Source organism: Mauremys mutica, chromosome 1 (genome assembly GCF_020497125.1).
Source record: "Mauremys mutica isolate MM-2020 ecotype Southern chromosome 1, ASM2049712v1, whole genome shotgun sequence".
Lineage (NCBI taxonomy): Eukaryota > Metazoa > Chordata > Testudines > Geoemydidae > Mauremys > Mauremys mutica.
Window position 1 is genome coordinate 310,500,223 of NC_059072.1, and position 12,926 is coordinate 310,513,148.

Below are 12,926 nucleotides of genomic sequence, written 5' to 3' on the forward strand. Positions count from 1 at the left end.
ATTAAATATTTAGAAAAATCATCAGATTAATGTGGCAATGTGATAATTTTAATTACTAATTCCTTAATTATTTATTAAGTAAATAATCAGAGAGCTGGGTTTTCACTGCCTGCATGTGACTCCCCAACCCCAAGTTTTGTTCCTGTGCAATATACTGTCACATGTCACACCCCTACCACACTTCCATATCATAGAGTTTGAATAAGGGGGTGGGTTTTGACAGACTGTATGTGAATAAATGAGTCTTGGGACACCCAAAGTGACACATCCCCGTGACCATCAGACTGCTCTTAAGGAGCTGGGAATCCCACTCGCTGACCCAAAGCTTTGTTGTTGCATGGTATGCTGCAAAATGTCATACCTCCACTCCACTTCCATTTTATAAATGGTGATTGAATAAGGAAACTAGGATTTGACTAATGTACATGACAAAATGTCATTTAGGGTGATCCGTGACACACCTCCCCATGACTATCGGCTGTTCTGAAGGACCTGGGCCATGCCACTCGCCGATCTGAGGATTTGGTCATGCGTAACGTGCTGCCACATGTCACACCCCCAACCCACTTCCATTTTGTATATGAAGATTGAATAGGGAATCGGATTTTGATTGGCTGTATAATGTGTCTCGGGTTATCCCAAGTGACATGTCCCCTGAAGAAGCTGGGACATCCCACTTGCCAACCTGAAGCTTTGTTGTTAAACAATATGCTGCCATGTTACTCCTATTCCACACTGCTTGAATAAGGAGCAGGGATTTGAATGCCTGTATATGACAAAATGTGTCTCAGGTCACTTCAGGTGACATGGCCCAGCGACTGTCAGGATGTTCTGAAGGAGCTGGGATATGCCCCTTGCCGACCACAAGGTTTGTTCTTGGCCTTTATGCTTCCCCACCCCTGTTCCATACTGTACATAGGGCTTAAATAAGGAGCTGGGTTTTGACAGACTATACGTGAGATAATTCAATTTGGGTCACCTCAAGTGACATATCTCAACTGTCAGACTGTTCTGAAGTAGCTGAGACATGCCAGGAGTTAGACTAGATGACCCTTGTGGTCTCTTTTAACCCAGTGGTTCTACGATTCTATGCCACTTGCCAAACCAAGGAGTTGTTCTTCAGCAATATACTGCCACTCGTCACATACCCACCCCAGTTCCGTATTGTACATAGTGTGTGAATAAGGTGCTGGCTTTTGACTGGCTGTATGGGACAAAATACGTATTGAGTTACCCCAAGAGACAAGTCCCTGAAACAGTTATTTCATTATGAAGAGATGAGGTTATGCCCCTTCCACAGGCAAATTTTTATTTCTGATCTGACAGATATATTGCCCCAATTTTTGTGTGTGTTTTCTCTGTTAGTTAACATACAATATGCAATATTGCATGTAAAAATCAACAGAATCAGTATTCAATGAATTTGCTGCAAATCAGGCTGTAATGTTTTCATAGAAATTATATGATAGTTACAAATGAAGAAGTCCATTGGAACTTTGGTTTGTTTTTAGATGAAAAATGTATAATTTTTTTAAAAATTCTGTTCACATAAAAGCAGTTGTGCTTATTAGAGTTGTGTGTTTTGCTCATTACACAAGAAAAAATAAAGAAAAGACACTGCATGGGCACAGCTACCTTCCAATAATCATGTTTATGAGCTATATGCAAACATAAAAGGCCTATCAATGCATATTGCTGCTTTGAGTGGTTTCTGATGGCTTCTAACACACAGACAACAGTGAACACCACTAGCGTGCTCACATTCTACTTAAACGACTATGTAATGTAGTTGTAGCTGTGTTGGGTGAACCAGTTTGTGTCTTGCATTGCTGTGAGACTCAGACAGAAGCAGTGTAGACAGGTACACTGTAATGGAATTTGAAGAATCTATCTGTAGTTAGACTATCTCTACCTCCTTTCCTTTTTAATTCCAAAATTCCATCATAGAAATGCCAGCCCTCAATTTGACCAAATTTGTGGAAACAAACAAAATGGTTCCCAGTGTTGTATGTCATTCCAACAACTTTGTACATATGATGACATGACCTTTTGTTTTGGTAAGTTTTACTGTTTATACAAATAATATTGATGACTTCTATTGAACTAATCAATATTTGAAACACTGTAAATATTAATACTATATTCAAGTTACATAAAAGGTACTACAGGGAGGGCAGTTGGTGTATTTTTCTGTGGTAGGGGAACTGCATTTTTGTTTGAATATTCAATGAATGGTATTTGAAAAAAGACAAGTCATTACTCTGAAACACATCCACCAAAATGCATCTGTTGTCTTTCAACTTACTTGCTCTCATACACAGAAATCTTTGCTGTAAATAACCCAGGGTAAAATTTTTGAATCTTTCTGTGATCAGACTTAACAATAACGAATAAGATGCATGGGTCACCATTAATGAAATGATGTGTACACAATTGGCATAATCCATTGCATATGTTCATGTTTACTCTGAAATTGTAAAATAAGTATAGATGTTGCTATTTATTATAATATTTTAATTAATTGAGCAATGGTTGCTGTTAGTGCTGATTATTGGTGACACTTGTATTTAATCATTCCTAAGGATCTGTACGGTCAGACCCTGTTTTGCACAGAAAGGAAGTTTCTTCATAAATTTCTGCAAAGAATTGCTGCATAATCTGGTGCTGTCTGTCACTTTATGGTCTGTAATCCTGACACAACCACCTATTGCACCAAACATCCACATGGAGGCAGAAACTTCGATAATGTGTGTGCAGAAGGGCCAGTAACAGGGCTTCATAGATTCTCAAGTAAACCTAGACCATCCCTGCCAGGTGTTTATCGAATCTGTTCTTAAAAACATCCAATGATGGGGATTCAGCAATCTCTCCTGGAAGCCTAATCCAGTGCTTAACTATCTTGATAGTTAGAAAGTTTTTCCTAATGCCTAACCTAAATCTCGCTTGTAGCAGATTAAGCCAATGACTTCTTGTCCTAATGTAAGTGGACATGCAGAACAATTGATCACTGTTCTCTTTATAACCCTTAATGTATTTCAAAACTGTTGTCATGCCCCTTCAATCTTCTTTTCTCAAGACCAAACTTACTCACCTTTCCTTTTAAGTCAAGTTTTCTAAACCTTTTATCATTTTTGCTTTTCTCCTCTGGATTTGCTCTAATTTTTCCATATCTTTCTTAAAGTGTGTCATCCAGAGCTGGGCACACTACTTTGGTTGAGGCCTCACCACTGCTGAGTAGAACAGGACATTTTCCTAAGTGTGTTATATGTGACACTCCTGCGAATACACCCCCAAATAGTATTAGCCTTTTTTACCACTGAATCACATTGTTGGCTCATACTTAAGGCTCTGTGTTTGTCACGGAGGTCATGCATTCTGTGACTCTCCCTGACCTCTGTGATTTCTGCAGCAGCTGGTGTGCCTGGCTCGGGGGCTGCCTGAGCAGCTCAGGTAACCCCCCGGGCCAGGTGCAGCGACTGCTGCTGGGGCCGTCTCCCCACCTCAGCCCCCCAGCAGCAGGAGTTTGGGTGTGGCAGGGCTCAGGGCTGGGGTGAGTGGTGCTTACCTAGAGAGGGGGGCTCCCCTCCCTCAGCTCCTAGCTCCATATGCTGCCTCTATCAGCAGCGCCGTCCCCGCAGCTCCCATTAGCCATGGTTCCCAGCCAATGGGCGCTGCAGAACTGGGGCTTGGGCAGAGTGGAGGCAAGGCAGCATGTGGCGCTCAGGAGCTAGATAGGGAGCCTACCCCGGCCCTGACAACTCCTCCCCGTCACCTCTCCCAGCACTCGCAATGCCCACCCCCAGCCACCCCCCCCAAAGCACCCTCCCACATTTTAGTCGGGGTATATAATAAAAGTCATAGGCAGGTCAAGGGCTGTGAATTTTTGTTTACTGACCGTTGTGACGTTGCACTCTATATAATTTTACGAAAATATGCTAATATAACTGAAATATGCTTCATGGAAAAGGTCTCTTGTAAGGTATTATTACAAAGCTTATAATCTACTAAGTGTGATCATCCTATCTGTATAAATGTACCACTCTTGTATCTGAACCTAGAAATATGAAATATAACTCTGAGGGCCTATTGTAATTATGCAAAGTGTGGGACATTAATGGTGGTTTGGAATCTTGATGACTCCCATTAAACAGGACAACTGACTGCAGATGGCTCTGTAAGGGCTTGGCTACACTTGCAAGTTGCAGCGCTGGTCGTCCAGCTGTGCAGGGCCAGCACTGGAGTGTGGCCACACTGACAGCTACCAGCGCTGCAGTGTGGCCACACTTGCAGCATTTGCAGCGCTGTATTGAGAGGTGCATTGTGGGCAGCTATCCCACAGAGCACCTCATCCCATTTTTGCGCTGTGGGTTGTGGGAAGGGGACGGAAGGGTGCGGGCCATTCTTCTTCCTGTCCCAACGCCTCGTGGTGCATCACTTCACATCCCAGCATTCACAGTTTTTCCGGCCACGTTTGGCGCCATTGTGAGTCGCTTGCTGTTTTTTACTCTCTGTCTGTGAATCGTGATTTCTGTGGGAAATGGAGCCCGAGCTGCTGAGGACTGTGATGATGAGTGTCGTCAGCACAACACGTTTGGCAGTTGAGCTATTCCTTCAGCTCCAAAGTGACAGTGAGGAGTCCGACGATGATATCGATGATATCGAGTCGCCTGCCGCGTGACACTACAGTGCTTGTGGCATTCACGGAAATGCTCAGCACTGTTGAACGCCGCTTTTGGGCTCGGGAAACAAGCACTGAGTGGTGGGATCACATCGTCATGGAAGTCTGGGATGACGAGCAGTGGCTGCAGAACTTTCGTATGAGAAAAGCCACTTTCATCGGACTGTGTGCTGAGCTCGCCCCCACCCTGCGGCGCAAGGACACAAGATTGAGAGCTGCCCTGACGGTGGAAAAGCGGGTGGCTATTGCAATCTGGAAGCTGGCAACTCCAGACAGCTACCGGTTGGTCGGGAACCAGTTTGGAGTGGGAAAGTCGACCGTTGGAATCGTGTTGATGCAAGTTTGCAGGGCGATTAATCGCATCCTGCTAAGAAGGACCGTGACTCTGGGGAACGTGCAGGACATTGTGGATGACTTTGCACAAATGGGTTTCCCTAACTGTGGAGGGGCGATAGATGGGACGCATATTCCTATTCTGGCACCCCCCCACCTAGCATCAGAGGATGTTAATCGGAAGGGGTATTTCTCTATGGTTCTCCAGGCGCTTGTGGATCACCATGGGCGTTTCATTGACATTCACACAGGCTGGCCTGGAAAGGTGCATGATGCACGCATCTTTCGGAACAGTGGCCTGTTCAGGAAGATGCAGGCAGGGTCTTATTTCCCAGACAGGAAGATCACAGTAGGGGACGTCGAAATGCCCATTGTGATCCTTGGAGACCCCGCTTACCCGTTACTGCCTTGGCTCATGAAACCCTATACAGGGAAGCTTGACAGGAGCAAGGACCAGTTCAACTACAGGCTGAGCCGGTGCCGAATGACTGTGGAGTGTGCTTTTGGGCGTTTAAAAGCCCGCTGGCGGTCCCTGTATGGGAAGCTAGACTTGGGGGAAAGCAGCATCCCCGCGGTTATATCCGCATGCTGTACCCTCCATAATATTTGTGAAGGGAAGGGTGAAACATTCAGTCAGGCATGGACCTCCGAGGTTCAACGCCTGGAGGCTGAATTTGCACAGCCAGAGAGCAGGGCTAATAGAGAGGCCCAGCACAGGGCTACAAGGATTAGGGATGCCTTGAGGGAAGAATCTGAGGCTGAAAGCCAACAGTAATGTTTGCTGCCTTGCATGGGAGTGAAGTGCAGTGGTTACACTGTTAGGATTCTATTATCCCTAACATGATTTCCAGTGACTGTTTCTTTACTGGGATAAGGTATCTTTCACTATCTGCAATAATAAATCTTGGCTTTGAAAACAGTCTTTATTTTATTGAAAAGAAAAATACTTCATTGACAGACACACAACATTTCAGGAACCTAGGGCAGGGGGGTGGGTTGGTGAACTGTACAGTCACAAGTTTGCATATGTCCTGTCTGCAGTGCTGTGCAATGGCTGCTGCACTTCAGGGTGCATATACTGCATGGTGATGGGGGTTGAGTGCAGAGGGTAAGGGTCGTAGTTCTCAGGGCTGGTTGGTGAACGTACAGGTGTTGGAGGCAGCTGGTGGTGGTAAGAACCTGGATGCTGGGGAAGGGGGTTTGGAGCTAACATTGGGGCAGAAGAGAATAAAATTTGGGATGGGGGGGGCTGTGGGGCAGCACGGGACTGCTCTGCCTGCATGGCTACAAGTGCCTGGAGAGAGTCCGCTTGGCGCGCCAGGATGCCTAGCAGCTGGTCTGTGCTTTTCCTCTTTGTCACAGCGTTTCTCCGCCAATGTCTCTGGCGGATCCTGCTTTCCCTCTGGCGGATCCTGCTTTCCCTTTCTCTCCACTCCTGCAGCTGTTTACTCTCTCGAGCAGAGTGATCAATAACTGTTTTCAGCATGTCTTCCTTGGTTTTTCGCGGCTTTTTCCTCAGATTCTGTAGTCTCTGTGCTGTGGTAGATCTGGGCAGTCCAGCAGTCAAGGTCACTTCTTGAAGGCAAAAATAGCAACATTTAACAGGGTAGCGTTGTTAATTATCTCATCCAAACAGTAATTCCCACACACTGAAGGAGTTTTCAGTGTTCACTTTAGCATTCTTTTCCCATACCAAATAAGACCACACATAACACAACAGGAGACACGAAATGGTGAGTAAGGGGTACTGAGATTGCTTCAGGGCTGTGCAGGGGTTTCTGTGCGTTGGGGACAGCAAACAGCTAACAGGTAACAGCTAACAGCTACAGGGGGGATCTGCACTAAACAGTCTCCCAACATTTTCCACAGGAGTTACTTCTGGAAGATATCTCCCTGCTGCGGGTCACCAGGGAAGAGCGGGAAGGTCTTCTACAGCAATGCGGATTCCGCCCTGGCCCCTATGCAGCTTGCCTGTATGCAGCAATGGTCCCCCCACCCCTCGCAGCACAGTTGCACGGACGCGTTAGCCTGACTGGGACAAGGACCACAGTGGCTCTCCCTATAAATCTGCGCAGGCACATTGCCCACGCTCTGGCTGAAACTTTTGAGGAGATTACTGCAGCCGATTACCGTGACGTGATAGACCACATCAATGGGCTATTCCACATCTAGGCATGCATGTATGCAGCCCTAACCCCCCCTCCTCTCCCGAAACATTTCCACCCTGAAAATAAAAGCCGCTTACCGGTAACTCGCTCCTCTGTTTGTCCTTCAGCAACTGCTGGCTGCTGCGATTGGCTTCCTTCCTCCTGGCTTGAGAAGAGCTCCTGTCTGCATGCCTCCTGGGACTCTGGGGTGTCTTCCCCCATCCCAGTAGCTTCACTCGCGGTTTCCACCCCCCCCGCCTCCTCCTCCTCCTGTCCCCCACCCTGCTCAGAAGTGTCCATCGTGGTCCTCGGATTGGCAGTGGGGTCACCCCCAAGTATCGCGTCCATCTCCCTGTAAAAACGGCAGGTCGTGGGGGCGGCGCCGGAGCGGCGGTTCCCCTCGCAGGCTTTGTAATAGGCACTCCGCAGCTCCTTTACTTTAACCCTGCACTGCAGCACGTCCCGATCATGGCCCCTATGCAGCATGGACCTTGATACCTGCTCAAAGATATCATAATTCCTACGGCTGGAGCGCAGCTGGGACTGCACAGCTTCCTCCCCCCAAACACTAATGAGGTCCAGCAACTCGCCATTGCTCCATGCTGGGGCTCGTTTGCCACATGGAGGCATGGTCACCTGGAAAGATAAACTGATTGCACTCCACACCTGGCTGCAGCAAACAGGAAGGGCATTTTTAAAATTCCCGGGGCACTTAAAGGGCGGGTCACCTGAGGCCAGAGCAGTAGAGTGCAAACTGATGAGCAGAGTGGCTGAACAGGAATTCTGGGATATCTCCTTATTCCCTGGAGGCCAATTAAAGCGCTGGTGTGTGTCCACACCTGATGAGCAGCGCTGGATCACCAGCGCTGCATTCCTTATACCCCAACCCGAACGGGTGCACAGCCAGCGCTGCAGCCAGGGAGTTGCAGCGCTGGATGTGCCTTGCAAGTGTGGACGGAGAATAATTGCAGCGCTGGAAAGCCTCCACCAGCGCTGCAACTTGCAAGTGTAGGCAAGCCCTAAGTCTTCCTGTATACCTGTGTGCTGGCAAGTGGGTAATGAAGTCTTACAGTGACATGTGATCATGTCACCTGAACTAGAATTCATCTTTAACCTGGTGTCTTTCCATTGAGAAGGAGGGGGTGGGAACCCAGAGAGGGACAAAGGATTCCCACCTTATGCAAAAGCTATATAAATGGGTGGAACAGAACAAAGAAGGAGCCATCATGAGGAATCCCTTAGCTACCACCTGAGCTGGAACAAGGGCTGTACCAGGGGAAAGGATGGTGCCCAGACTAGGAAGGCATCCAGTCTGTGAAAGAAACGTAGTGAAACATCTTTCAGCAGAGGTAGTCATGGCACATCAGATGGCAGCTCCCAAGGGGGTTTCTATGATCTAACTCGTCACACCAGTGACTTTTACTAAAAATACCCGTGACTAAAATGTAGTCTTACTCATATTCAATCTGTGACCCGATAAAACCCCCAGATCATTTTCAGCAGTACTACCACCTAGCCAGTTATTCCTCATTTTGTAGTTATCCATTTGATTTTTCCTTCTATGTATAGTATTTTGTGTGACATATATGGCAATTTCCTGCAATATCCTTGGGAAACCTTCCTGAATTAAGGTTAAATACATTTTGAGTCCATTGCATTAAATGCAATGGTTATGTATTATTGTGGACTAGGATTGTCTGTACTTCTCTAGGGGAGAGATAGGATGTAAACCCCGGGAAGTGTTAATAACTTCAGAGGAGTATACTGAACAATGGGCCAGACAAGAATGGACAATTGGGGTAGCATCAAGTGATTTTCCTGAGGATCGCTAGGGGGAGGTGAATGCAAATTTCCCCACCTCTAATTATGCAAAAAAAAATCAGACTTTTGAAGCTATGCTCTTCAGAGGAGCTCACTATCTACTTATTACCTGTTCCTGGAATCTGAAGAGCAATGAAAGAGTGAACTTTCCTAGCAATTCTGGTTCTGAGCTGAGGTTGTTATGAACTTGTAACCACAGAAAAACCCTTTTGTGGGGTTTGAAGGACTGTCTCCTACCAGAGTCCTTGTTGGAGTTGAGGGTGATCAGTAGTATGCTCATTGGTATGCATGTAGGTTCTATTGTTGTTTTAATATGTTTTCTCTATGATGCTTTCACCTTAAGAATAAATGTGCTTGCTTATAAAGGGCTATATGGTAACTTGCAACTGAACGCAATTATGCTGTTCATAGCCTCCAAAGAGAAAACAAAGTGCAGATGCTGGCCTCATTAGGCAGTTTGACTTGCTGGAAATCTCACTGTGCACTCCTGGTTAGGAGGGAGAGAAATATGGGTCTCTACTCAAGAGAAGTGACAGCTGAGGAGCCAGGAGCCTAGAGTGGGTTCCCTCGTGGGACCATGGAGGAGGAATACAAATGCAGTTGCCATGAACTGTGACACTTTAACTTGTCTTTATTTAACACTGTTGATTTCCAACCAATTCTTGACTTTGTCAAGGTCATTTTGAATTCTATTCCTTTCCTCCAATACCTTGTAACCTCTCCCACTTTGTCTCATCTGCAAATTTTATACGCATACTCTTCACTCCATTAGCTATTTCATTACTGAAAATATTAACTAGTGCCAGACCCCTGCAGGACCCCACCAGATGCCCCCCCCCCACCCCGTTTGACAGCAAACCCTAACTACTGCCATCTCTTATGTGCTCATCCTACTTCATATTGTAAACGGTGCTTGCTTAGGGAATTGGATTTTGACTGGCTGTATGTTTCAAAATAAGGTTTTGGTCACATTAAGTGACATGTCCCCACAACCATGAAGTTGTTCTGATGTAGCTGACCCATGGACCTACCTTACTTGAAACTCTTTGCAAAAACTGCAGCCTATTTCACGAGAGATTGTGTGGGGGTGGGGGGAAGGGGTAATAGGCCAGAATTTTTTGCACCATAAAAGTTTCAAGTAAGACAGTTCCATGTCTCAGCTACATTAGAACAGCTTAATGGTTATGGGGACATATCACTTAGGGTGACCAAAGACTTATTTTAATCACATACAGCCAAAATCCAGTTCCCTATTCAAGCACTGTTTACAATATGGAAATGAGGTGAGGGCATAACAAGTAGCAACATGCTGCTCAAGAACAACGCTTCAGGTCGGTGAGTGGCAGCATGGCCCAGCTCCTTCCGAACATTCAGATGATTGTGGCGATGTGTCACTTTGGGTGACCTGGGAAACAGTTTGTCATGCACAGACAGTCAAACCCACTTCCTTATTCCATCACCACTTACACTATGGAAGCGAGATGGGGTGCTATGCAACAGCACACTGCACAGGAACAAAGCTTTGGGGTCAGTGAGCGAGGTGCCCCAGCTCCTTCAGAACAGGCTAACTGTTGCAGGGACCAGGGGCGGCTCTAGCAATTTCGCCGCCCCAAGCACAGCGGCACGCCGCGGGGGGCGCTCTGGCGGTCACCGGTCCCGCGGCTCCGGTGGACCTCCTGCAGACGTGCCTGCGGAGGGTCCGCTGGTCCCGTGGCTCCGGTGGAGCATCCGCAGGCACGCCTGCGGGAGGTCCACCAGAGCCGCCTGCCACCCTCCCGGCGACAGGCAGAGCGCCCCCCGCGGCATGCTGCCCCAAGCACGCGCTTGACGTGCTGGGGCCTGGAGCCGGCCCTGGCAGGGACACACCTGTTAGGTGACCTGAGGCTTATACTGTCGCACACAGCCAGTCAACACCCAGCTTCTCACTTGATTAGTAATGAGTAATTTACATTATTCACATTCATTAGATGACATTTCTAAAAACTGACTCTTACACTGACACGTTTTAAAATAATGTTGCCTTTTGACTAAGTTAACTAGGAACCACGAACCAGGAGCTGGGAACAGAGAACCAAGTGCAGCTCGTTGGGAGGGCGAGACAGACAAGGTGGGAGAGGGAGGGGGTTTGGCTTGGGAAGAGACAGAGAGGAAGGAGCGGGCTCCCCCCCTTGCTCCAGCGGCCATCTCTGCCCACGCCCGTGGCCCAGCCCCCGTCCCGCACCTGTGGCCCAGGTGGGATGGATGCAGGAGGCGGAAGACGGGCGGGGGGTACGGAGCCAGCAGACACAGGGGGCCCAAGCTCACCCCACCCACCTGCAGCAGCAGGACCCTCCGCCCAGACCCACCTGGGATCCCGAGAGCGCGCAATAGAAAACCAGCAGCGCTGCTACCGCGCTGCCCATGGCAACCGCCAGGCCGGGCCTGCCGCGCCGCTTCATGGAGCCCGGACAGCGTCAGCGCCGGAGCTCGGTCTCCCCGCCCCCATCCCGGAGCCGCTGGTGGCTCACGTCAGCAGGAGGCCCCGCCCCTTAGCGTGCGCGAGCCGGGCCTGCTATGGGAGGCTCCAGGCAGAGCCACGCCTCCGACGGCTTCCTGCCTGGGAGACTGCAGCTTTGTCACATGACAACAGGAGGCGCGTGTCAGTCACGTGACTTCGGACGCGGAGACGGCGAGGTCAGGCCTTCCGCCCAATTTATCGGCTCTATGAGCTAAGCTTGTTGCTCTCCTTCGGGGTTGTCCACCTGAGTGCCTGAGCGCAGGAGAACAATCTCCGGTAGCTAAGAATTTTTCAACACTCGAGACCAGGCCTTTCGGCAGGAGGCTGGGAGCACAGAAGCCAGGGTGATGATCGCTGCAACAGAGGGACCGTTCCTCCCGGATTCAGGCATTCTACTCAGTCAACTTACTGTTGGGGTTTCTGGCGCGTGAGGGGTCCTCCGAGAGAGACAATGGACGTTGGTTGATGATGTCACTGGGGTGCGATTCATGGGCATTGTGGACCCCAGTGGCGAGGAGGAACCTCGTCGCCGATGGTTATTGCTCGTGCTGGGCTCGCTTGCGGCGGCGGCGGCGGCGCGGGCTGGGGGTTGGCTCTTGGCTCTGCCAGGTGCGGCAGCGCGGCGGCTTCTGTTGCTGCTGGTAACAAGGAGCCGGGAGCTTTGCAGGCGATGGGCAGCGGGGGAGCGCGGGGGCTGCCGGGCCTGAGGGCCGCGCGCTGACGGGAGCGGCAAGAGGCTGCGGCTGCTGCACAGCCCCGTGTGCCCGGCGGCACCTGAGCCAGGCGCTGCCCCGCTTCTCCCCCCCCCCCCGCCCCCGCCCAGCCGGGGTCCCTCTCTCCCTGCTCCTCGGCTGCTCTGTTTCTTCCTCGTCCCCTTTCTCCCCCCGCGTCCTCACAAAACCATGTAACCCCCCCCCCCGCGCTTAATGCGCCAGTTCGGCGGCAAGGAGCGTTAAGCCCCGTCTCCTGCTGAGCTGGGCATCGGGCCAAGCATCTATATCGTGAGTGAAATCCGCACCGCTGTCCCAAAAGAGGCGCATCCCTCTGCCCTGACCCCTTTTTCTTATTGAGCGTTTTAAAGGATTTTTTCCCATCTCTGTAAAGTGTCTCTTTTCGGTGCTTTTCTTCTACAATAAAAAAGACGCTTCTGCAGTAAAGAGTCTTGCCTGGATGTATTTTTTCTTTAAATAAAAATCTACATTGGATGAACAAGTAAAGATGGATAAGAAATCATTTGAGACTGTGCTTGATGAAATTAGAAAGGTAACTTATCTTTTTACATGTTTGGTTTAATTGTGTAAATGCAAAACTCCTTGCTGGAGTAACGTTGGTTAAACACTGTTTGCCTTTGTTGTTGTTCCTTCTGGAAGGCGGTAAAAATCAAATTATTGCCCGCTCTTCAAAGAGCAGAGTGATATGCTGATAAGACTTACTAGTTTTTGCGGAATGT

General features: G+C 48.9%; 2 protein-coding genes across 3 annotated transcripts in view; one reads left to right on the forward strand and one right to left on the reverse strand.

The window, feature by feature from the left end:
• NHLRC3 (NHL repeat containing 3) overlaps positions 1 to 11,999 on the reverse strand; it is a 33,436-nt gene extending 21,437 nt beyond the window's left edge. The window contains exon 1 of one of the 2 annotated variants that reach the window (XM_045015020.1): positions 11,886 to 11,999. In XM_045015020.1, coding sequence (XP_044870955.1) covers positions 11,886 to 11,972 — 87 coding nt within the window. In that variant the 5' untranslated portion in view covers positions 11,973 to 11,999. Of the gene's footprint in view, positions 1 to 11,324; positions 11,475 to 11,885 lie in introns of those variants that run through there. The other variant, XM_045015012.1, reaches the window with a different exon arrangement.
• Positions 11,515 to 12,926, forward strand: part of PROSER1 (proline and serine rich 1) — a 30,402-nt gene continuing 28,990 nt past the window's right edge. Inside the window, exon 1 of the mRNA XM_045014999.1 lies at positions 11,515 to 12,739. Coding sequence (XP_044870934.1) covers positions 12,695 to 12,739 — 45 coding nt within the window. The 5' untranslated portion in view covers positions 11,515 to 12,694. The remainder of the gene's footprint in view (positions 12,740 to 12,926) is intronic.